Source organism: Macadamia integrifolia, chromosome 12 (genome assembly GCF_013358625.1).
Source record: "Macadamia integrifolia cultivar HAES 741 chromosome 12, SCU_Mint_v3, whole genome shotgun sequence".
Classification (NCBI taxonomy): Eukaryota; Viridiplantae; Streptophyta; class Magnoliopsida; order Proteales; family Proteaceae; genus Macadamia; species Macadamia integrifolia.
Genome location: NC_056568.1, coordinates 27,686,472 through 27,712,110, shown reverse-complemented (window position 1 = coordinate 27,712,110; position 25,639 = coordinate 27,686,472). Strand labels below are relative to the sequence as shown.

The following is a 25,639-nucleotide window of genomic DNA, read 5'->3' as shown; positions in this document are numbered from 1 at the left end:
TTTGCAGATGATATTGTTCTAGTTGGTAAAACTATGGCAGAAATTAAAGATAAGTTGGAACTATAGAGATATACTTTGGAATCAAGAGGTCTTAAGATAAGTAGAACGAAGACAGAATATATGATGTGTAACTTTAGTCGATTAAGGATCGATGGCAAGGCAGTGAAAATTAAGGGGAAAGAGATCCCGCAAAGTGACTGCTTCAGATATCTGGGCTCTACCTTAAACAAGGTGAGATATATGATGATGTTGCCCACAGAATTAAAGTCGGATGGATGAAATGGAGAGGGGAGTCTGGAGTGTTATGTGATCGACAGATTCCTCTAAAGCTCAAGGGAAAATTCTACAAGGCTGTCATAAGACCAGCTATGATGTATTGTGCAGAATGTTTGGCAGTTAAGAAGCGTAATGTAGAAAATTTGAATGTGGCATAGATGAGGATGTTGAGATGGAAGTCCGGCAAAACCTTGAGAGATAGAATAAGAAATGAACACGTTAGAACCGATTTAGGAATTGCCCCAATTCAAGATAAGCTCAGAGAATGTCGGTTATGATGGTTTAGGCATGTACAAAGGAGGCCTTTGGATGCCCCCAGTACAAAGGAGTGACCAGATGGAGATGGATGGAGCTAAAAGGGCTAGGGGCAGGCAAAAAATGACCATTGATGAGTTAGTAAGAAAAGACATGCAAAAGTTAAGTCTTCACCCAAGTATGGTATCGAGTATCCTTCTTTGGGTCCACGTCTTATCTAGATGAATCGTTTGTTTTGTTTAAGCCGGATGATAATCTTCCACTTTATGTTATCCAATATTTTGTTCCATAGGTTGCCACGGAAGCAAAGTTGCCACCACCACCGCCACTGCCACTAGTTTTTCCATAGGTTTATACTCATCGTCCTAGGGAAGCATCAACAGCCCCCATCTCTATGGCACCTACCTTATCGTCTTTGTCTCTAGATCCTATTCCAAGTATTCCTTTGTCTGATCTAGATCATCCCATTGCATAGCGTAAGGGTGTTAGGAGTTGTACCCAACATTCGATTTCCAACTTCGTGTCTTATCCTGGTTTGTCTTCATCTTTTCATTCTTGTCTTTCGACCCTACTTATTTAATTCTCCAAATTAATAATTCGGCCAAACAGAATTTTACCAAATTTTACGAATAATTCGGTCCGAATCTGACTCAAATAAAAAGTTCTGAAAAAATCTCGACTTTATAGGAATTTTTTTTAAATTCACGAATAATTCGGCGGAACAGAATTTTATCCGAATGTTTAAAAAAAAAAATTATCTTCAATAAGTCAATAAGCCTTAGAAATAGTATGATTATTATGCATTTATTATCCCAATATTACTTTTCTTATTTTTAATAGAAATTTGTCAATAAGCCTTAGAAATAGTGTGATTATTATGCATTTATTATCCCAATATTGCTTTTCTTATTTTTAATAGAAATTGACAAAGCTCATCTTTCTTGAGGTAATCTCTCACCTTCTAAAAAAAAAAAATCTCTCATACCATTTTGGTTTAACTAAATCTTTCAGCCATTACTTTCTCTCTAGTCCTTAAGGTGAACATGCATGGTGAGTGACGTGGGTCCAACTGAATTTGTCCTTAGTCCCCCCTTTCAATCTCTCTCTCACTCTCTCTCTCTCTCTGATTCAATTATTTGAGTAATAGGAAATGAGTTTAGGAAAGAAAAAAAAAACTAAATAGTAAATATATAATCTTTATCTTTAAAATTTTAAATTTTAATTTTTATATCATTTGTATGTTATATACATATAATCATTGATAGATACTATGAAACAAGTATTACAAATATTAAAAATAGCATCTGAATTTTTTGTCCGCTTTTTTATTTTTATAGACGAATAATTTCCAAACCCGAATTTTATTATTCTTGCTTTTTTACTAATATTTTGACCGAATCGTTGAATTAATAAAACGAATTATTCTGAATAATTATCAAATCCGAATTAAATAACTATGCTTTCGACTATTTCCTGTCATCCTATTCCTAAGTCTATTGTAGAGGCATTATCAAGTCATGGCAAGAGGATAGCTATGGAAGAACTGCTCACTATGGAGGAAAATAAGACTTAGGATCTAGTACCCTTACTCAAGGGCAAGTCCGTTATTGGTTTTTCACTGGGTTTATGTGGTTAACCCTGATGGGTCCCTTACTCAGTTGAAGGCCCCGGTTAGTTGTGGAGGGGTATGCCCAAGTTTATGGTGTGGACAATTTAAATACCGTTTTCTCCCATTGCCAAACTGGCGTCTATTCGTCTTTTGATATCTCTTACGGCTTCGTCTCACTGGCCATTGTATCAGCTTGATGTGAAGAATGATTTTCTTCACGGTGATTTGTCTGAGGAGGTCGACATGGAGCAACCTCTGGGGTTTGTTGCTCAGGAGGAGTTTAGTATGGTGTGTAAGCTTAAGAAGTCCTTGTACGATTTGAAGCAGTCTCCTCAGGTATGGTTTGGTAAGTTCACTACTGTGGTTTCTGAATTTGGGTTGTCAAGGTGTGACAGTGATCATTTGTGTTCTATTGGAAGTCTAGTGTAGGGAGGATATTTCTGGTTGTGTATGTTGTTGATATTGTCATAACTGGAGATGATGTTGAAGGAATCCAAAGTTTGAAAGTACATTTACAGCAACATTTTCATACTAAGGATATAGAAAGGTTGAAGTACTTTTGGGGTATTGTAGTTGCCCAATCAAGGAAGGGAATTTCGCTTTCTCAAAAAAGTATGTTCTAGATTTGCTTATAGAGACTGGTATGTAAAGAACCAAACCTCTTGATACTCCGATGGATCCAAATGTGAAACTTACAGGTGAAGGAGGTGATATGTTAGAAGACCCCGAGAAGTATCGAAGGTTGGTGGGAAAGCTGAACTATTTGATTGATTCAACCTGACATAGTCTACTTTATCAATGTTTTGAATCAGTTTCTTCCATTGGGAGGCTGTTGTTCGCATTCTGAGGTATCTCAAGAAGGCTCCAAGTCGTGGTCTGTTACAATCGGATCATGGACATGGCCGTGTTGAAGGTTTTTGTGATGTTGATTGGGTTAGATCTCCTGTTGATAGGCAATCAACCATTGGGCACGATACTTTTGTTGGTGGAAACCTTGTGTCGTGGAAGATTAAAAAGCATGCTATTGTGGCTCTATCTAGTCCAGAGTGAGTATCGTGCTATGGCACATGCCACTCGTGAGTTAATGTGGGTGAAGCAGTTGTAGGTGGAACTTGGGTTTAAGTGTGCTTCCTCTATGCAGTTGTGTGTGAAAACTGATAACCAAGCTGCTATTCATATTACATCAAATCCAGTGTTCAATGAGAGAACAAAACATATCGAGGTAGATTGTCACTTTGTTTTGGAGAAACTGCAGCAAAGAGTTATTTCTACAAGTCATGTTCACACAGGGAACAGCTTGTAGATATTTTCATTAAGTCTTTGGAAAGTGGTAGAGTTGATTACATTTGTAACAAGCTGGCATGATTGACATCTATGCTCTAGCTTGAGTGTTAGAAGTCGATAATAATAAATGGAGAGGGGATTGTGGCTGCTGGTTAGCGCAAGTCACGATTCCCTCCCTAGGGATGTTTTGGTCCTCGTATATAAAAGTTAGCAAGTCATTGAGTTTCCTTTTTTGGTTATGTCCTCTAGTTTCCTATTCATGCTATGACTTTGTAATAGTTAATCTATATATTGAATGAAGTTGGCAGTCCCAACCTCAAAGGTTACAGCCATCTCTCTCTCTCTCTCTCTCTCTTCCTTTTCTTCTTCTTCTTCTTCTAATTTACATGCACCATCTAATCTACTTCCTAAAATATAATTTAAACAAGAAGAAAAGACCAACTATTCTAGGGTGAGTCACATAAGCCACGACAAACTATCCACTGTTCAGTGTTCAGACTCAGACACATCTCACCAGATGCAACTTCAACTAAAACAAAGTCCTTCACCACAAATAGGTATAAGCCTGTACCCTATACACAAGATAAAAAGCTTTGAACTTTAGTCGTGTGGAATCTCAGGTGAGTTCTCTTCATCTTCTTCTCCTATACTATATATTTTAGGGGAAGAGTCTCTGTCCGGGAGAGCTGGGAGCGCACATAGAAGCATCAATAGGGGAGGCATTATTTCCTTTCATAAGGGATGGGGTAGTCATTTCGCCCCCCCCCCCACCATGTGTCTGGGCACAGCCCCCCACACTCCCCCACAAAACATTTTCCCATATTTTTATGTTTCTATTGCAGTAGCTTCTTCAACCTCTATAACAGCTTCTTTTCCACTTTTGATATCCATCATACCATCACCTAAACACATCTATACCTTGCTTCCATCAACCCCAATCTTCACCCTTTCATCCGTAAACAAAACCCTAACCATTGAACGGTTTGCAATAATTTCTATTTCCTACCTGATCATATTAGAACCAATTCCAGCCTTCTAATAACCTCACATCCAAATTCAGAAAACCTTCATTTCTTTAAACCATACACCTATGGCTACTCCAACCATGCACCACCATTCCTTCTGAATCCTAACATCAACACCCCCTCTCACCCCACCCCCTTTCTGTTTCCGTTAACATAACCAAAACAGCACGCTCTCTACAAGCACTAAAACCTACTTCTATTCTAGAATATCTTTCCGAACTTTGAAGATTATTTAATCGCAGAACACCAGCTCTAGATCATCCCTCCACCCCTAACACCTATTAATATTCTCTACTGAATTAATCCCCTCATATCTCTGGGAAAATAATGCATCATCAAGACATAAGCTTTATTCCATCTGTAAAAGGTGGTCAGTTCTACAAAAACTGTTTTGCCATTCCATGTGTTCAAAAAGAACTCTTCACATCTTTCTCACTACCTCAGGCCATGCTCTTTTTTGCCAACACATTCTCCTTATAAAGTCTCCAGCTTGCACAAAATCACTATTAGAGGTGTCCCTAACATGCATTACCCAAACTCCTAATGGATATTTTATTCCTTGAGTCTCTCCTTCATCAGCAGATCTGTCTCTTGTTCTTGTTGCCTTTGCTGGAATGCAACGGAAGACATTGACCACCTTTTCTTTAAGCACCCTTTCTCCTCCATTTGGTCCAGAATTCTTGATAGATGTTCGCCTAAAAGAAGAAGAATCCTTCCTTTACATAGAAAGTGGATTTGGGTGGACATGACTTTTGCCGGTAGATCTGTTTGGGATACGATCAAGAAGCATGCCTTCGAAGCGACTATATCTCAAATTTGGATGGAACGCAACCTTAGGAGATGGACCAGCAACTCCAGATCCTTTCGTCAGATTTGGGAATCCATTTCATTTGAATTTTTAAGTTTCTAGGCTCTCCTCTACATGTGCTTTCTCCCCAAGGAACAGGTATATTGTTGCTTCTTGGGGCCTTTCTTCTTCTTTGTTCTCCCTCTCCCCTTGAGAGGTTGTTATCTACTTTGTATATCTTCTTTCTTTGTTCTTTCCCCTTTCAGGATTCTCCCTATTCTTTCTTTCTTTGGTAATGAATATTTATTCAGAAAAAGAATTATTCCTCCGAGTGCTGAATCCAAGGAACATGGATTTGGTGATCACACACACATGGGTTGACAGTGATCAAACTTATATAAGCTGCCTGCTCATATTTTAAAATCTAAAGATCTAATTACATAACTTTACCCAAACCCCTGACTTAAGCATATAGAGATAACTCAGAGACTGGCCATTTTGACATTCTTAGGCTTAACTGGTTTCAGAAAAACCTGCTGTCTTGTCCATGGTTTCTGTAAAGCTAAATCATATTCTAGGTAGGTTTTTACAGATATTTACTCCGAGGTTGTGAACAGTTGGTTCATTAGCCAAACAAGTGGTCAACAGAGATGCTTCCACCTTATTCATCCTGTGCTTTCGCATCAACAGTGAACACCTCATATTATTGGATGCCAAGATCAGCTAACTCCTTGGATACCTGATAAACTAAGCAAGGAATAACAAGGTTTATGATGTTAAAGGGACCTTTAGTACCCCTCCATCGAAGTCTAAAGATATCCAGCTACTCATGCAGGTTTTGCAGAATGGATTGTGGAATGGTGGAATTCCATTAGTGCCAGAGGAAAGGTGCTATTCATGTTGAGGTTAAGATGAAATCAAAGTAGAATGGGACATCTTTGGCAGGTTGAACAATCAGAAAGCAATTGCCCATTGAAAGACAGGTGTTAACTGGAAAATTGTTAACTCTCTCAATATGATATGCTTGTTGAAAGGAATTAGTTGGAGGCAGAAGCTAGGAGATGGTCAAAGGAATCAAACAACAACCACTAAATGGATAATTTCAAGAAACCATCTCATATTTCTAGGCTAAGGACACAGTTTATAAAGACCCAGAGGATACCAAAAAAAAAATACATGTCATTATAATGCCACATTTGGATCCAACTCCAATTCTCAATTCTGGTTGCAATTCTCAGAATTGGAGAATCGAGGCCTATTGTTCTTAATGGAGCTATACCAATCCATAGGACCAGCTTAAAGGACAATACCAAACATCAGATGTAACATGTGTCTCATGAGGATTAGGACTCATCATACACCTGTAAGATCCTGAGAGATTACTAATGCAAACAATCAACATGATGGAGTAAGCTAACCATAGAATCTCTCACATTTTCTTCCTCCAGAAATTTTTGAATTCTTTCCAAGCGACCTATTCATCATCCAATCACACTATGAAATTCTTCAAGTCATTTGCCTCTAATCCAGCATATGTTGACTCCTCCAATCAATAGTGAGTATGGATGCACTATTTCTATCTCCAATTCTTCTCTCCTCTGGTTGATGACAAAAAACCCTTCTCCCTTTGCTAGGCCCTGCTTGTTTGACGAGTAAAGTGGAAAAGGTAAAAAGGGGTGGGAAACTTGTATTTGTTTCCCACAAACTACCACAAATATGAGTGTCTAGTTAAGTGGGTTAGGAAACTTACTAGACAACCTCATTAAATGGATTTATTCTTACCTGATGATGTGGCACCCCACCTTTTCCCACACCACTCACTTTCACAATCCTACCAATTTGGTAAGACTAAAAGACTTTGGCACTATTCATGAAAAAGTTTATTTTGTGTCTTTCTCTCCTTCTCCCATTTCCTCCCTCTCCCACCAAATCTCACCCAACTAAAACGTATTTATTCCATCATTTCCTTCCCCTCCCTTTCCTTGCCAAAAAACTAACATGTGGGACCCACCGTCACCAGTTTCCCACCCCTTTTTATCCGTAAAAAAAAATATAGAGCCTCTTGTTTCTTATGTTTTAATCATGAAATGACAAGAATATAACAACTCAGCCATATCCCGATTAAATGGGGTCAGCTACATGGATCTGAGCAAGGCCAAAAAGAAAAGTAAAAAGAGAGGAAAACAACAACTAAGAAAAATCCTACCTAAATGAGGTTGGCTACATGGATCCTAGCTCACCAATCAGCTCTATTCGAGGTTATACCAGGGACACATCCTAAATTCTGCATATCTTTCCTCACCATTTCTCCAATAGTTATTTTTGGCCTGCCCCTAGATCTTTTAGTTCCTTCAATTTGATTCAGATCACTCCTACTTACTAGTGCATCCCAAGGCCTCCATTGAACATGGCCATGCCACCTCAAACGAATCTTTCAGAGCAACTCCCAAATCGGCTCTAATATGGTCATTCTTTACTTTATCCTTGCTAGCTTTGCCACACATCCATCTCAACATCCTTATCTCTGCTACACATAACATGTGAAACTTCTTAACTACCTAACATTTCGTCCCATACATTATAGTCAGGCATACAACAATCCTAAAGAATTTTCCTTTAAGCTTTAAAAGAAAACGTCGGTTAAAACACTCCAAACGCACATCTCCACTTCATCCATCCCACTTTAATTCTCTGTGAAGCATCATCCTCTATGTCACCTTCTTTATTTATGGTTGACCCTAGACATCGAAAATGATCACTTTACGGTATCTCTCTCTCCTAATTTTCACCATATTGTTGTCCATTGTGGTGTGACTAAAGTTACACATAATATATTCCATCTTTGTCTTACTTCTTAAAACCTCTTGATTCCAATGTTGATCTCTACAACTCTAACTTCGCAATAATCCCTGCTTTTGTCTCATCAACCAAAACAATATCAATAGCAAAGAAAGCAGTCTTAAATATCTCTAGTTAAATCATCCATGATGAGCGCAAACAAATAAAGGCTTAAAGCTAATCCTTTATACCCCAGTTGTAATAGAGAATTCACTACTTTGACCTCCCACGAAAGGACAAGAATGCCCCTGCTAAAGTGTGTCCAATACACAGTCGTTAAAGCATTTAGCACAAATTGGCAGGAGTTGCAATTCTCCCTTCTCCAAAATTGCTCTCTTATGTGGGGGTCCAAGTTTGGCCCTGGCAGCTTGAACCCGCTCCTGGCCTGCCCTGATCCTAAACAGGACCAAACATAAAAATTCTGGCCCTGAGGGCCGGCCAACCCTGAAAATTTTTGGCCTTGAGTCAGGGTCAGGGGGCCTGCCCTGAGCCCAACCTTCATTTTTTCATCCCAACTTTTGGCCCTGTTTTTAATCTGCCCGTCCCTAATATTTTTACCATGATTTTAACCGTAATGTTTCATGTTTGGCCCTATTGGCCTGTCACAAACTCACAAGTAGGGGTGCAAGTTTGGCCAAATTAACACCCTTAGAAAGAGGTAGACAGTAATAATATAACATTAGTTATGTATAATACTCATAAGTCTCAAAATCAAAGGGTAGGAGCGTCATTTATTCTTTTAATTAGAAAGCCATGTACCAACCCTTATCCCGCTCCTCCTTCCTCTTGCAACCCCATACACTTTCTCCTCTCTTATTTGGACTGCCGCAGCGATGCTTTCCACCATCTGATCCTTCCTCTCTTATTTGCTTACCTTCTCATCGCCTCTCTGGCTTTTGTTTCCAAGTCTGATCACAAGGTAATGTAACACTTGAATCCAACTCAATCTTTAACCCTAATTAGCTAACTGTCTGACACATTCTTTTGCTAAAATGACTCTATGAGACAATTTGCTTAGTGGATTGTCAATCTTTTGGTCTAATTTGATATTTCTGCAATCGGGTTTCCATTACTTTAGATCTGGAGAGTCATTTGTATGCGAAAGGTTGATTTATGCCATCTTTGGTACTTTCTAGGCACTGGCTATGAACGATCTTGAATGTGTTTCCTCGGGCTCATTCAAGATTACAATTTCATAGGTTTGGGATACTCTTGGTGTTTGGAGCTTATGATTCGGGTCTTTGTGTTTGAATAGCCAATCCATGTAGAACCAAATATGAAGCAGAAACCAAATTGTACAAGTTCAGTTTGAATAGAGAACCAAAGTCTTATTCGAGCCAATTTCAATTTGGGGCATTACAATATCAGCCAAAAATTCGTAAAACAAGTTTTTCCACTTAATTTTTGTATATTTGTATAGTAAACTAACCATATAACTAAACAATAAAAAAAAAATCCAAAACAAAACCAAACTAATATTTCATTATTGGTTTGGTTTCAATTTCTCCATTCCCACACCAAAGACTCAACTCAGACCGAAACTGAACCAACGGATTGAGACTCCCTACCCCTCTCATATTTCACACCCCATTAAAAAAATGGCACGTCATCTCGGTTGGAAACCCTAAATTATAAGCTTCTTATTCTTTTACTCATTCTCCTTCATTTGCTCCTCTCCTGCATGGCGGAAAAACGAAACCAACTCTCTCTCTCTCTCTCTCTCTCACACACACACACATATTTTTTGTTTCAGGAGAGCAGAGGAGGGAAGCCTAAGACGGTGCTTGGGTTGGTCACAGGGGCGGGCTATGCTCCTAATGGCTTAGGTAGTTAGGTTTGCATCGTAGCAATTGTGGATTAGTTGGTGGCTTTTTGGCGGTTATAGGGGTGGAAAGAGAGAGAGATAGCAGAAGTGTTAGGGACTCTACTCCATAGAACCATATGAACAACCCCATAGTATTTAAAATACAAGTACAAATCACAAAAGAGATTAACAATATACCCATTGAGCATGGGTGTAGTCCCTAAACAAAGATCAATGATAGTTCCCTCATGTATCTTAGAACACACAAACATGTAGATTAACTGTATCTATGATAATCAATGGGACACCCCCATTTCATGAACCATAAATGGAAATAGAGTACCAGTGTGTAAGTTTAGAAGCCCCCACGAGTAATGATCACAAACCTCAGTCCCACGTGCTTGAAGATTGGTCCTATTAAGATGACAATGAAGAACTACTCAATAGAGTTCCATCCGCTAAGATCTTTTGCAGCTTTTCACCCTTGGAATTCTCTCAAATACGCACTACTCCTGTGTGGGAAGTCTGCGCTTTCAAAACCATGAAGGTATTAAAATAGTGGCTGCAGGGACCATTAGATTCTATTTATAATAGAATCCCTAAAACCCTATTCCACTCCCATAATAGATTAGGCTAGGAGTTTCCTAATCAGAGTGGGTCCATAACTGCTGGCCCAATGGATCAATCGATATCAGTTAAGCCCACATAAAAGTCCCAACAGGAAGATCAAGGATCTATGGTGCATCTTCTTCCCATTCCACATCTGTTTGTTAAAGGCAAGAGATAGATCCCCGGTGCATCATCTTCTTCTTCTGCTTTGATCCAAGCGGAGGGCGCATCAACATCTTCTAATTCTTCTGCTTCGATCCGGCTGAGTAAGCTCCATCATCTTCTTCTTCGATCCCATTTTTTTTCATTTTACTTTTCCTTAAAGCTTGTAGTCCAAGCGCAGGCTGCCTGCAAACGCGATTAGGGATAATTTTACATTCAATTTGGGGTTTTATAGAAGATTTAAGTAAGATTTGGGGTCAATATTCAGTTTCTATTTCTTAATAGAAGTGGTTTCAAGGAGTTTATAGTTTAATTTGTGGTTTCAGTAAACCCTTTCATTTTAATGTTATGGAAAATTCTTCACATGTTAGAATATCTTCTATTCTGGATTCAGGTTAGAATAGTTTCCTCTTCTCCTCCCTTCTTTTCTTCTTCTTGTTTGATTCCCTTTTTTTTTTTTTTTTTTATTCTTTTTTGATTTCCTGCTTTTTTTTCCCTCTCTTGGACTGCATCTCCTCATCTTCTTCTTGTCATTGTTCGATCCTTTTTTTTCCTGTTTAGGCTTGCAGCCCAGGCACAAGTTGACCCATCAAACTCCCATCAAACAAACGGGCCCTAAGGCTATACTTTCATAGCGATTCTAGGGCTGGGATTTGTCCTAGTTAGACCCTAGAATGGTTGAAATTATCCCAGGTTAGACCCTTAGATCGAATGGTTGAGATCCAGTCAAGGCCAATCAAGGCGGGCCTGGGTTGGGTGCAGCCTGTCAAGGTAGGGCTTGGGTTGGTTTTTAGGCCTCGAGTCAGGGTTTAGGGCGAGGCAAGGCTACATTATGAGGATTCAGGATTTCAGGGTAAGGGTTGGGGTTGGGGTTTTGAAAAGCCCGACCCTACCTGACCCTATTGCACCCCTACTCTTATGTGCCTTAGATTTGGAGAATTGGGCTGAAGGCCAATTCTCAACCCCAACAACTTAGCCTAATCCCAACTAAATGTGGTCGGATACATGGATCCTTGCCCTCCAATCAACTATATTCAATGTCATACTTGTACAAGACCTAGACTATGCATATCTTTTCTTACTACTTCTCCTACGGCCATTTTAAGTCTACCCCTAGTTCTTTTAGTTCCTTCAATCTGAATCAAATCACTCTTCTATACTGGAGCATCCAAAACCTCTGTTGAACATGGGCATACCACATCAAATGACTTTCTCGTAGCTTATCATGTATTGGGTCTACTCACAAACCAACTCTAATATGATCATTCCTTACTTTATCCTTCCTAGTTTTATCACTCATCCTTCTCAACATCTTCATCTCCACTACACTAAGTTTATCTAAATGATGTTTCTTAACTACCAACATTCCGCACCACATCATAGCAGGTCGTATGACTATCCTATAAATTTTCCTTTAAATTTTAAAGGGATACATCGATCACACAAACACTCCGAACGCCCCTCTCCACTTCATCCATCATATTTTAATTCTTTACAGAACCTCCCTCTAATCAATTTTCACAAACTTAATATCCGTCCTCGAGTAACGAAAGTTACATACCATATACTCCATCATCATTCTACTTATCTTGAAACTTTTTGATTCCATAGTTGATCTCTGAAACTTCAACTTGGCATTAATCTGTATTTTTGTCTCATCCACCAAAACAATATCATCAGCAAAAAACATAAACCAAGGAACCTCATCTTGAATGCCTCTGGTTAATTCATCCATGATAAACATAAACAAACAGGGGCTTAAAGTAGATCCTTGATGTAACCCAATTGTAATTGAGAATTCACTACCATGCCCCCTCACAATCCTTACACTAGTCACCACACCATCATACATATCTTTAATTATATCCACATATTTACTTGAAACACTTCTCTTTTATAGTTTGCCAAATTAACTCTCTAGTTCTCTGTCATAAGCTTTTATTGGGTCAATAAAGACCATATGAAGATCCTTCTTGCAATCTCTAAATCATTTTATGAGTCTCCTAAGTAAATAGCTTTATGTCGTGGATCTCCCTGGCATAAAACCAACTTGGTTCGCCAAAATAGTAGTTTCTTTCCTTAAGTTGGTTTCAGTAACCCTTCATAATATGACTTATTAGTTTTATGCCTCTATAGTTTTTGCAACTATGAATATCACCTTTATTTTTGTAAATCAGAACCACAATGCTTTTCCAACATTCATCTGGCAATTTCTTTGGATGCTTCAAAGAGTAAAACGATGCGAAGGAGAAAAGAGAAGACCTGAGAATCCACAAAGGATGCTAGGGAGTCCACCTTAGTGTCCACAAATATTCAGCTCTGACCACCATTGATCTACACAGCATAAACAAAACTAAATGCTTCATCAGCCATGGCCCCAAAGGGATGTGCTTACATGGCCATGTGTAGATCTAAAATCTAACAGTCCTACTAGGAATTGGAACTTGTAATCCAATTGCAACTGCCAAACAAAACTCAGAAACTAAACTCCTATTTCAAATTTAACTTCCAAACTTAAAACATAAGCTAGCAATCAAATAAAACTAGCCTAGCTAACAGGAAAATGTAATAGAAACAGAAAGTGAAACTTGAAAGAGCCCACAGTTAGGCTTTTGGGCCCTTTTCTAATGGACTTGTAGAGAAAGCTCCCCTTTTTAGACCAAACGGTATTTTACAATACAAAGAGGATTCTGCAGTAGTCCATACAGCTGTTGACACTGAAGAAAAGCCAACCTCTTCTCAGCCGACCTAGTACGAGCACGTAACCTTGCACAGAAGAAGGTCATCACAACTGTTTATGCGCGAGGTTTCAGACCGACTGCTAGAGACAAGGTTTTAGTAATCGGAATCGGGGTGGATTGACCCGATTGTTTTTTTAATGTCTGTGGTGCATGCTTGCCAGTGATTCTTTTCTTCCTCCCTCCCTGCTGGACTCAAGTTTGAGTTATTTTTCTCAGGTGTTAATTTCCTTATTTTTTTATTTTTTGGATGAATAACCATCTCATTGATTCTTCTTGAACATCCATTAGTTAGAGAACTGATATACCCTGTTCTATCATCACGTTGGGTCTGCAAATAGAGAACTGAATCTCCACTGATTCTCATCTGATCAGCTAGAAATTTTAGGAGACATTTCCTGTGCTAGAAATTTGTGTCCCCACTCCCCACTCCACTTTGAATTCTCCAGATAGGTCCCTTCCTACAAATTAAATGACTGTTTGGTCCCTCATTCTGTTTGCCAGACCCAAAGGGTCCTAAACTGTCTTGAAAATTATGAAATAGCCATTGTTCCCTTTATTTAAGATTTTATCACTTTGGAAGGGCCCATAACGACCGAATAAGGGATTTTGGAACCCTAGTTTGCACCTGTAATACGTGATTTCCGTTCCCTTTCCTATATCATGACCTCTATGAATGTATTTATGGTTGAATTTTTGCCTTTGGAGATGTCAAGGGGACCGGCTTGAAAGTGTCCTCTAAAGACCAGCACCTTTTTGGAATAAAAGGCAACCTAGAAAAATTCCTACTGCTGCTGTAAGGTCACTTTGATTTCAAAACAAAGCAGGTCCCCAGAGGACCTCTTTCAAGGGGTTGTCCTCGTAGCCTCACTCTTTTGCCTTTTTCCTGATGCGATCCTGGATCCGAAACCCTTGAATTTGGATCATCATGGACCCACAAATAACAAATAAATCAATTTTAAAGGAGCAGTGGCAATTTCATAAATTCGGAGAATAGTTTAGGACCCACTTGGAAGGAACAAACAGGGTCTAGGAGGGAAAAGTATTTAATTAAAGAGAGATCGTAATTGAGATTTCAAGAAAGGTAGGGTCAAAGTCAAACAAATTAAGTACGGGCCTTCCCATAATTAAGGACAATGCTGTCCTTAATTGTAATTCATAACAGTAGCCATTCCTAACCTCTCAGTAGAACAAAGCCAGCCATAATCTCCCTTTGCTAGCGCTGCGTTATCTTACTCTTTGGACATCCAATTGGTTAGAGCGGCTAGGAGAAGGATACTAATTCAAAGCTACTAGGTTTGGTCAACCGGCACTTACATAAACAACTCAAAGAAAGGTTTTAAATGCAGGTTCTGAACATGGCAGTAAGAACAGGTACTAATTGATGTCTGAGTTGGTTACTGTAAATGGGTGAGCTTCGCAGGATAAGGGACTAGGATTAGAGTTGCCTAGGACTGGTAATTCACACCCAAGACCTCAGGGTGAACAGGTCTATATAGATGGAGTTTGTTTGACCCCATCCCATGAGGACTGCAGATGATGCCCAGAACAGAGCACAACTGAAACACTTGAATGAAACTGAAACAGAAAAAGGAAGAAATTATAAGGTCGAAGAAGAAGGAATAAGAAAGATACACCTCGGAGGCCAGGACAATGTATTGTGAGCAAAGAAAGGGGAGCAACATAACGCAGCACCACAACCATGAACGGTAACCCAAATTCAAATTTCATTCAATCACCAAAACCATCCCTGGTTACAACCTTATATAAAAGAAAGAAAGGAACTTCTAAACAAACTCTAAAACTGAAAACAAATTTGACTCCAACTTTAACAGTGAAGTAGAGTTTAAATCAGACCCCATACTCTTTCCTACAACTCTATCAACAAAAAAAAAAGGGCCTAAATAACCATGCACATAACTGCATCAGCTCACCCGCTCTTAAAGAACTCAACTCCATCAAGTTCGGTCACAAACCCAAGATGCCCTTATAATGAATTCGACACTAATGTAGCACATATCCCGAGGAAGACAGTCCAAACCATAATTTCATGAGTGGGAGAGAATGACCATAACTGGAGGAGAAAACTGTCTTCATCGAGGCATATCCATCAACTCATCAGGCAACATCAGAAGTGTTTGCCTTCCTTGTTTCACCATGATGGTGTTTTGTGCACCATAATATAGTATACCAGCCTGGTACTGCCATGGTCGCCCTAATGGAATCTCATAATACGCTAGGGGGCTCACTAGGCCAGGCACCTGATACTGAAGAAGCCCAAACTGTAAGTTAAAACGTACAACTGCAATGGCCTCTTTTCTAGCATTACACCCAAAACCTCACAACTCAAAAGTAAATTTTCTTGCCAATTGCTTTCGTGTAAGCTGAAGTGCCCAAACTAATTTTAGGCAGATGAGGTTGGCTTCTTCTCCAATGTCGACAATTGTATGATATGCCATCGAATATTCATCATGTAATAATATACCCTTCTGTCAGAAGAGGGGAGCCTTCTCTACTACTCTGCTGGTGAAGGAAGTGAGACTAGCCAAGTTAGCTTCAACCTCATCATCATGATATCACCAAGGGCTTCATTTGGATTAGGACAACCCTTATAAACCTCAGTGTTATCATTTTCCAATAGCTCATCAGTTATATTCAGAGGATGGCACTTATTGGGACACCCGTTACCGAAGTGACCTTTCTCACCACAATTGTAGCACATAATATTTTTTAGCCAATCGTTACTTTTAGAGATCTCTAGCATCTTGTCGTCAACCTTATGAGGCCCAATGTTCCTTTCCTCAATATTTAGTATAGACCTGTAAGTTGGAGAAGTCTTAAGCCTGTCCTTCAAATGGTTGCACTTTTCTTCAACTATCTCAGCATATGCAGCTGCCACATCGACTGATTTGAAATCATTACTGGCAAGATCTAATCTAATCTTTGTGTTCAACTCAATAATGTAACTTAACACCCGTTGCTGATCTCCGTCTCTTAGAGTCTACACCTTGAAGATAATATGTGGAACTCCATGGTGTAGGCATCCACACTTACCTTGGTGAAAGTTGACCATCTCAAGGAAAAACATCTTCTGAAAATTAGGAGGAACAAATTTTTCATGCAGTATTTGCTTCATAAGCTCCCATTTGTAACCAGTCCAAGTCGTCTAATAAGTCTCAACTATAGCACGCCATCCCACCATGAGCAAGCATAACTAGTGAATTTATCAAGGATGAGCTCACACTTATTTTCATGTGGGAAAGACTTGTAAGCAAAAAATTTCTCGACTTTAGTTGACCAGTCAAGAAAATCCTCAGGTCCATTCTCGCCATCAAAATCTAGAAACCCAACCTTTATGCCATAGTCCCTGTTGGAAAATTTTCATGTGACATCCTAGGAATAACTAGATCGGGTCGCTGCCTCTAAGGCATATCTGCAATTCATAAGGTACACAACTGAGGAATTGGTGTAGACGGTCCTGTTTCATCTTGCTTTTCAGCTCACTTAATAAAGGCAAGAATCTCAAAGGGGGTACCTTGAGTTTCTTCCATGAACTCGTCATATTTTACCTGACTCCTTTGCTGGTTTTCCTGTAACTCCTTGTACAACTTGTAGAGCTAAGGATTGGTGATGTGAGAGGGTCCTATCATGGTTAGAAAATTGGAATTTCGGCTCTAATACCAATTGATGCCATCCTGGATCCAAAAACCCTGAATTTGGATCGTTATGGGCCCACAAATAACAAATAAATCATTTTTAAAGGAGCAGTGGAAATTTTGTAAAGTCAGAGAATAGTTTATGACCAATTGGGGAACAAACAGAGTCTCAGGACATAAGTAATTAAATTAAAGAGGGAAATCATAATTCGGATTTCAAGAAAGGTAGGGTCAAAGTGAAAACAAATTAAGGAAGTATGGTCCTTCCCATATCAAGGACAATGCTGTCCTTAATTGTAATTCATAATACTAACCATCCCTAACCTCTCGACAGAACAGCCCCAGCCGTAATCTCCCTTTGCTAACGCTGTGTTATCTCACTCTTTAGACATACAATTGGTTAGAGCAGCTAGGAGAAGGTTGCTAATTCAAGAGCTACAAGGTTCAGTCAACCAACACTCATATAAACAACTCAATAAAAGGTTTTAATTACAGGATATGAACATGGCGGTATGAACAGCTTCTAGTTGATTTCCGAATTGGTTCCTGTAAATGGAGAAGCTCCGTGGTAAGGGACTGGGGTTATAATCCACTAGGACTGGTCAATTCACATCTAAAACCTTAGGGTGAAGAGGTCTATATAGATGGAGTTCATTTACCTAGTTACGCCTATGAGGACTGCAGATGATGCCCAGAACAGAGCACAACTGAAAGGCTTTGATGAAAGTGAAACAGAAAGAGGAAGAAATTATTAAGTCGGAAAAGAAGAAGAAATAAGAAAGACACACCTGGGAGGATGTATCACAAGCAGAGAAAGGGAGGAACAGGAGAATGCAGCTCCACTTCCACGGCAGTGAAAGGTAACCCAAATTCAAATTTCATTCAATCACCAAAATTATCCTGTCATGGGTTACAATTGAAAATAAAGTTGACCCCAACACTAACACTAAAGTAGAGTTTAAATCAGACTGACTCCACACACTTTCCTATGACTATATTAACAGAAACAAAAATAAATCAATAAATTACAAAAACAGCCCAAACAACAGTGTCATAATTGCATCATTTCCCTTCTCTTTTGTGTGTTTGCTTGGGTTAGGATTAGGAATGTGTTTCCTTTTCCCCGTATTCTAGGCCGGTTTTTGCTAGCCCCTGCTTTTCTTGTTGTACTATATTTTCTTTCATCATTATCAATAAAATTCTGTTACCCATGAAAAGGAGGGGAGGGGGTTGCAGTTCTCAATGACTACAAGGCAATGATCTTTAGTCAAAAATCTATCATAGATGTCTTATTCTTTGATTGGTGAATCTATCTTCTGATCAGTATGACTTGTGAGTATATTAAATGATTTTCAATGGTAATGATGTGTAAAGAATTGTTCATTGAATGATAATTACAGATAATTAAGAAATTCTATTTACAATTAATTATCTTAGAACAAACCAGACAGATAAACAATGACGTGGAAAACACATTCACAAAATTTGAGCCTCAAGAATTGTCAATGGAAGACATTTGAATTGTTAAATAAAAGATCTTTGCCAATGGGAAATATGAAATTGCAATTGACCGTAATTTTTTTCTAATTTCAGTATGATTGATATTGTTGAGACTCGATTAATCTTACTTAGGTTTGTTTAGGAAATGCCCTAAATGCATTTTAATTACTAAAGTTAGTTTAGGTAAGACCCTAAAGTAATGTAACTGCATTACACGTAAGGTTGAGGATGATTTTAGTTCTATTTCGAGATATAGATATAGGTCCATTAATGTAAACATTGGTTGGCCCTTCATTTCTTGACAATTAAAGCAACCAGTTGTTTACTTTGACTAAACAATTTTTTTTCTTAGAGATACAATTAATGAAAATTGTCTCTCTCATACAAAAATTCCAGCAGCACTGATACTACTTCACAACGCTTGTGCTGAATAAGCCAGTGTTGTAACGAAATGTTAGGGTTTGGAAGGTGTCAGGAGACTCAGGACACCTGGGTGCCAGCCCTGACCACCCTGATTTTTAATTGTAGCGGCTCTGCCTCTTTGCATTGTCTTTTTTTTTTTTTTTTTTTTTTTTTTCGGCTAAGGGGCTGTTTTCTGGTGGTCATTGTTCAGGACTATGCCTGTGGCCTTCAAAATGTCAGGCACCTGCCCTGATTTTTTTTCCTAAACAGTTCCATTTATACAACACCAGTAATCATATATGTAAAGCATGCTTCTTAGCATGTTTTCAGTGAGGCCATATTTCATAAAAGCCCCATATAAAGGACTTTATAGATGTGCTTTCCTTGCTCTTATGCCTGAGAGTGAAAAAAAGCAAATAATACTCAAGCTTCAACCACTTGCAAAATAAAACCCTTACGCTAAGAAAACCACATCGATAATTCGCACCCTTAGACCACAAAACTCAGAGATGATCTAGAAGCTAGTGATATATAAAGATAACTGTTCCAAGGTATAACCCATCCTCAATGATAAGTAATAAGTCCTATATTTTGTTTATAGATTCAAAACTATTTTAAAATAAGGAATAGGAGAAGTGTGCTATATGGTAAATAGATGATTTTAGTAGTATTTCAAAAAGACAGTGGGAAAAAACCTTAACTGAAATAAAAAGATATAAATAAGTTAAGTGAACTAGAAAGTTAATTCCGTCAGTAGGAAAAAAAGCGCAGTTTCAAACGTTACTTGAACAATTTCACAAAATCATTAATTCAGATGTAAATAATCAAAATCAAAAAATTCTCTTTTCAAGTCCAGTACCCAAATTATTTGAGTTAAGATTTGCTACGATTCAAGTGATAAATAACTCAAATTTTCTCTTATACCCATTATTCCATCGACAAATAATGCTATATAGACAGTGGTACTATTGCAAAAAGAAAATCAAGTTAAAAAAATGGAAATTCAATGCCCATTCCAAGGGAATACTGGAAGATCAAGCTACATAAAAATCTAAACACATTCCACACTCTGCCAGACCATTAACAACCAATCTCCCCCTCTATGAATATGAGAGACCCAAAAGCAACAAAGTGCGAAACTTGAACTTGATAGTTGTTCCTAGTTACAGACACTATCTATTTCACAAGCAACATCCCAATGAGCAAGACATCATCATTGCAACTATTTTTTTTTTTTTTAAATCCAAATAAACAATCAATTCAATGAAATCCAAGCCAAGCAGCTAAACCTGAAAAAAAAAAAAAAAAAAAGAAGAAGAAGTGAACTCACCCACTAGGATCAGTGACATCCCTAGAAATCTTCATCTTCTTGGTGGTTCCCTTGTACAAATCCTCCAAATTACAAGGGAGGGTCCTTTCGATCGGGGGAGCCTTACGGAGAGCATTACTCGAGGCCTCACCACCTCCGCCCCTTAACTGAGAGAATATATCTTCCCCAAATATGCTCCTCGAGAAAGCAGGGCTAGGGCCACCACCACGGCCACCCATGTCGCCCATACCTCCGAAGGGAGTCGACAACCCGAAAAACTCAGAGAAGATGTCGTCGGCGTTCCTTGGGTTGAAGCGGAACATGGTTGGCCCACCACCACCAACATCAGGCATGCCGGAGAACCCACCTGCACCGGGAGGTGGAACCTGACCCTTGAGCCCTTCTTCGCCATACTGGTCGTAGACTGCTCGCTTTTGTGGATCACTCAGAACCTTTCAATATAAGAAAACAAAAATTACTACCAGATAGATAAAAGATAAGGGAATTGAAGAGAAGATTGGATTCAGAATCGAAGATGCAGAGATTTGAGAGATCTGTTACGTCGTAAGCTTCAGAAATTTGCTTGAATTTGGCCTCGGCTTCTTTCTTGCTCCTGGGGTTCTTGTCTGGATGCCATTTCATGGCGAGCTTCCGATACGCTTTCTTCAAATCATCTTCTTTCGCGCTTCGGTCTACCTGTAAAACCTTGTAGTAATCCACCCCCATCTCGCCCTCTCCCTCTTACCCCTCGCGTGTTTGCTTTAATTAACCTGAGATTTTGGCCGGAATTTTCGACTAGACACTGGAGAGAGCGACAGAGAAGGTAAGGGGAGAAGAGAGAGAAAGGAAGCAGTCATGAGAAAGGGCTCTCCGGTGGGCCTCCGCTCCGTTATGTCGGTCCGTAACAGACAGAAGAGATCCCGTGTATGAGCCCATTTCCGGCCCACAGATCTTAACAATAGATAGTGATACGGCTGTTCTGATCGTTCCGGCCCACAGATCTTACAAATAAATAATGATGTGGTTGTTCTCATCGTTGGATAGAGAGGATATAATCTAGATTAACCACATGTCAAATTTGAAAATTTATTCAATTAAATATATACAGGCATGCATTATCATATGTGTTCATGCATGCTTACTAAACTCCAACTACTACTTAGATCTTCGGAAAAAAAAAAAAAGACTACTACTTAGATCTCTTACCAAAAAAAAAGCCCTAATGGATCTCTCTTGAGGGTATAAATGTTTATTCTTATGCAGATTATCCATCCGTAAGTATATAAACAAAAATATGAACCAAAATACTGAAAAGAAAATCTCCATCAATACAAGTCCTGTGCATCCAACTCAAATTGGTTCTAAATTGGTCTTTCAGTTCTAAAACCGTTGGAAGCCCTATCCCATAATTAAGCCATCTCAATTACTAATTGTTCCAAAATTCAAATCCAAAACCATAACAATAACTTGATGGGTAGGTTGTTTCCCTTTCTTAAGGGGTCGTCTTGTTTCTATTGCTCTGTTCTTGTCCCAATCTGATACTCTTAATCTCTCATAATTTTTAAATGCTTTGTTTTGTCACATGACAAACTCTGTTTAGGCTGAGAGTAAACATGAAAGTTATTATCTTTGGATCTACTTGTTCACATGTTTCAGCCTATCCAACTTGTCAAGTACCAAATATAGGTTAGCAAACTAGACATTTATTTATAATCTGTCAATCTAGGAATTTATAATATTCAAGTTTTCACAAAGATTCCATTTGTTTAGATAAAGAAATCTTCCCCACAATAATTAACCTCCAAGTGTAAAAATACTTTTTAGGATAAAGTTTTTCGCCACCTATGGTGAATAAAGAATTTCTTTATCTAAGTGATTTGGCCCAATTATAAGATCCCTAGAATAATAAATGTTTCATCATTAACTCCCACCCACTATTTATGAATGTCTGAATTACTCTTTATTCGTCCAATCGTAGCATCATATCTTATCAATTAAGAGATCCTTATTAATTGATTGTGCCACTTAAAATTTTAATATTCAAACTTGATCTAAAATTGAATTCTCATGTAGTATTAGGAGTATTCAAAACTACTTAAGGAGGGGACAAAAGTTACATGTTGTATTAAAAATGTCAAACCCCACCTTCACTTACCTAAAGGCCAGTGACTTTGACACAATCTCATATCCAACAATCCAAGCAGGATCTCTGATGTGGTACTTTAAGATCACAAATTCATGAAATGAACTAAAATCCACAAGAATTTAATAAACATCAATATAATTACAATTGGTGAACTTCTACTGATACTTAATATATTTACACAAAAATATTCAAACCTGCCGGTTCATAATTACAAGTAACTACCTATTAAGTTTACATCAAGTATATACCCAATAGAATCAAAAGGTAGAATAAGCCATGTCATCCTCAAGGTGCCCCGTGGGCACATTCATCACAAACACAACCTTGTTCATGCTTTGTTATCTCCTATGCCCACAGCTCATTTCCAAACAATGTTGGAGTCTCCACAATGGCATAGGAGGGAATGCCTAAATTAACATCTTAAAAAAAATATACAAACGGGATGAGTTTCTACGAATCCCAGTGAGGGGTGGGACATGCAAGTAAACACAATAAAATATGATACAACAATATGTGCTTTTTTTATCGGTTTCGCTTTTTTATTTTGTTCATTTTGGTTTGTCATTGTCGTAATAGGATTTTTTTCCTCTTTGCATACTTTTTAAAGTTATTTATTCATTTTTAATAGATTTAGCCTTTTACACTTTTCTTATTTTTTAGGATTTTTACATTTTATTTTAATTTCCTATACTTCATTTGACCTTAGAGGTCTTTTTGTCATTTCCATCATATTTATCATGCACACACTCTCTACTATTTTATGATCTTTTTTATTTTATTAAATATGTTGAAGATGCCTTTCAGCAACCCAGATTCCTCAATGCAACACATATTTGAATCCAATGGAAGAAATGCTTTTACATTGTATAGAGATGCCAAAGATGCTATCGTGTGGCCTCTGATTGTCCAAGCACAGTGATTATTTGTAAGTTGAGGTAGTTGCACATATATGGAGCGAGATATTAGAGATTTCATTTCCTTGACATTGATTGGAATCGTGCTCTTTCTATGGCTCCGATTGGTATCGCATAGTCATTGTTGCTTCCCAATAGTTAGAGAAGATCTAATGGCCTGGGACAGAGCCCGAGTATGTTGACCAATCATGGGACGAAACATGTCTCGAAACTTTTTGAGTTACAGTTCACAGCAACATGATATTAGGATCTTGTAGTTACGATTAAGTGTGAATTACGCTGATGAATGGCGCCCATTTTATGGTCATTATTGAGCCCGCAAAATCAATAATGGTAGTTGTACACCCAGTGTTACGGTGTTGCACGGGTGCACATAATTGACCTCTAATGACTCCTTTAATGTGTTTTGGTTGGTCCATTTTCAAAATGCAATATTTCCTTAACCATACACCCAAATTTGGATATTCAAATTACAATGTGTTGTATTTCTTAAGAACTACATAACCACAACAAGAAGAGAGAGTTTGGGTGTCCTCCCAAGCTCCATTTTTTAAGAAACTTCTCCATTGAAGGCCTGTGTGCATGAATGAGTTTAAATTCACCTAACTAACTTGTTGATGTTTATGAAGCTGCATTTAAGTGGGGAGAAGATTGCTGAGACTTATTGAAGTCAAAGGAGCTTGTGTCTGTGTGTGGAGGAGGAGGAAGACGATAAGGGGAGTCAGGGGACCACCTTACTAGTGCACTTGAACATTCAAATCTCCCTTTCTCAGAGGTCAATTGAAGATTCCAATAGTTGATTGGGAACCACTATGAATCGTCACAGAGTGAGATTACAAGGGGAAGCTAATCACTTCTTTACGTACAAGTCTATTTTATTTGGCCTAGGTTGTATGTGTAGCAATACTTTAGGCACTATAAGGGGGTTTGGGACTAGTACTTATTTTCATTTTCATATATTGTAACATGTTATGTTGGGGCTTGACAGAAATTGGATTGTAGCCTTTGTCTAAGACTATGTGTTTTAGCACTTGGACTATTGTATCAGTCAAAAGCTAGTTAAGTATTGATCGAGTAATATATGAGACCCTGGGTAGGGTTAGAAGTGTCAATCGGTCGGTTCGGTTGGGTCTAATAAGTTTTTGTCTAGGAATGAGGGAGATCAAAACCAATCCGTTGAGGAACTTTGGTTATTGGTCTGTTTCAATTTCGTTTTAATTTGATTTCGATTTATTTTAGTTTTTCAATATCATGTTAATACTGGTTTGGTTTGGTTTATTATTGGGCTTGAACCTAATGAAATCTTACATTCACAACCTGTAGTGATGAAAGATTTGACGAAAATACACGTTACTTCAATTTTTTTACTAAATCATGATTTATTTATCATTGTGAGAAAAATGTAACTAATGTTGAAATCAATAGATAACTAATTAATAAGAAGATAACTAATATAGAAATCACAAAATGAACCTTATTATTCAATCATTCATTTAACTATCCAACTAATTTTATATAGTGAACAAGGAAATCAATGGAAGCATTGTTACAATTTACAAATCAATTTTCCTATTCATAACCTCTTATTCAGTGATTTGTTACAATTCCCCTTATAACAAAAAATATTCCTACTAATATCGTAAAAAATGGATAGTCCATTCACCAATTTATAATCTCATAATTATTTATTTTTTATTGGTTTCGGTTTAGTTATTGGTCAGCTTAGTTTGGACTGGTTTGCAGCCGGTCCTAACATATCTCAGTCCAAAGGTTTGGTTCGATCTTGGTTTTTTCGGTCGATTTTGGTTGGCTTTTTTCATTCATTTTCAGTCACTTTTATCGATTCAGGTTAGGTTTTGTCACCCCTAGATAGTTTATTGCTCTATGGATATAGGCAGTTGGACGAATCATGAATATCATATGTTATATGGATGTGACTATGTGTCATATGTAATGCTTGATTGCAGGGTGTGTGCGTTTTGTCTGCTAGACCTAGCCATTTGGTGGTTGCATGGTGGACAAGCATACGATTGTGTGTATAAAATTGGTAAATTTGGAATTTCCCAAGCCAATCTTAATGAGCAACAACAAGTGCCAATAACGAGGGAACAATTTGAAACAGGGCCAAGAAACTCTTGATAGAGAGAGGTAACAAATTGGCTCTCAGTAAGTTGTACAATTTACAGTTGTCTGTAAGGACCAATAGCTAAATACCATTCCCTGAGTTTTCCTTGAAGTCGTGCAACAAACTTAGATAAGACAGTGACAGTTGATGCACCTTCATGAAGTAGTTCAACATTAATCCATGCATGGAAATCAGCAATT

General features: G+C 38.2%; 1 protein-coding gene across 1 annotated transcript in view; it reads right to left on the bottom strand.

Annotated features, from left to right (window-relative positions):
* The window catches only part of LOC122058407 (dnaJ homolog subfamily B member 13-like), a 29,586-nt gene extending 8,417 nt beyond the window's left edge, over positions 1-21,169 (bottom strand). The window contains exons 1-2 of the mRNA XM_042621080.1: positions 20,816-21,169; positions 20,276-20,706 (exon numbers count right to left, since the gene is read on the bottom strand). Of these exons, the coding sequence (XP_042477014.1) occupies positions 20,276-20,706; positions 20,816-20,980 (596 nt within the window). The 5' untranslated portion in view covers positions 20,981-21,169. The remainder of the gene's footprint in view (positions 1-20,275; positions 20,707-20,815) is intronic.
* Between the last annotated feature and the right edge of the window lie 4,470 nt (positions 21,170-25,639).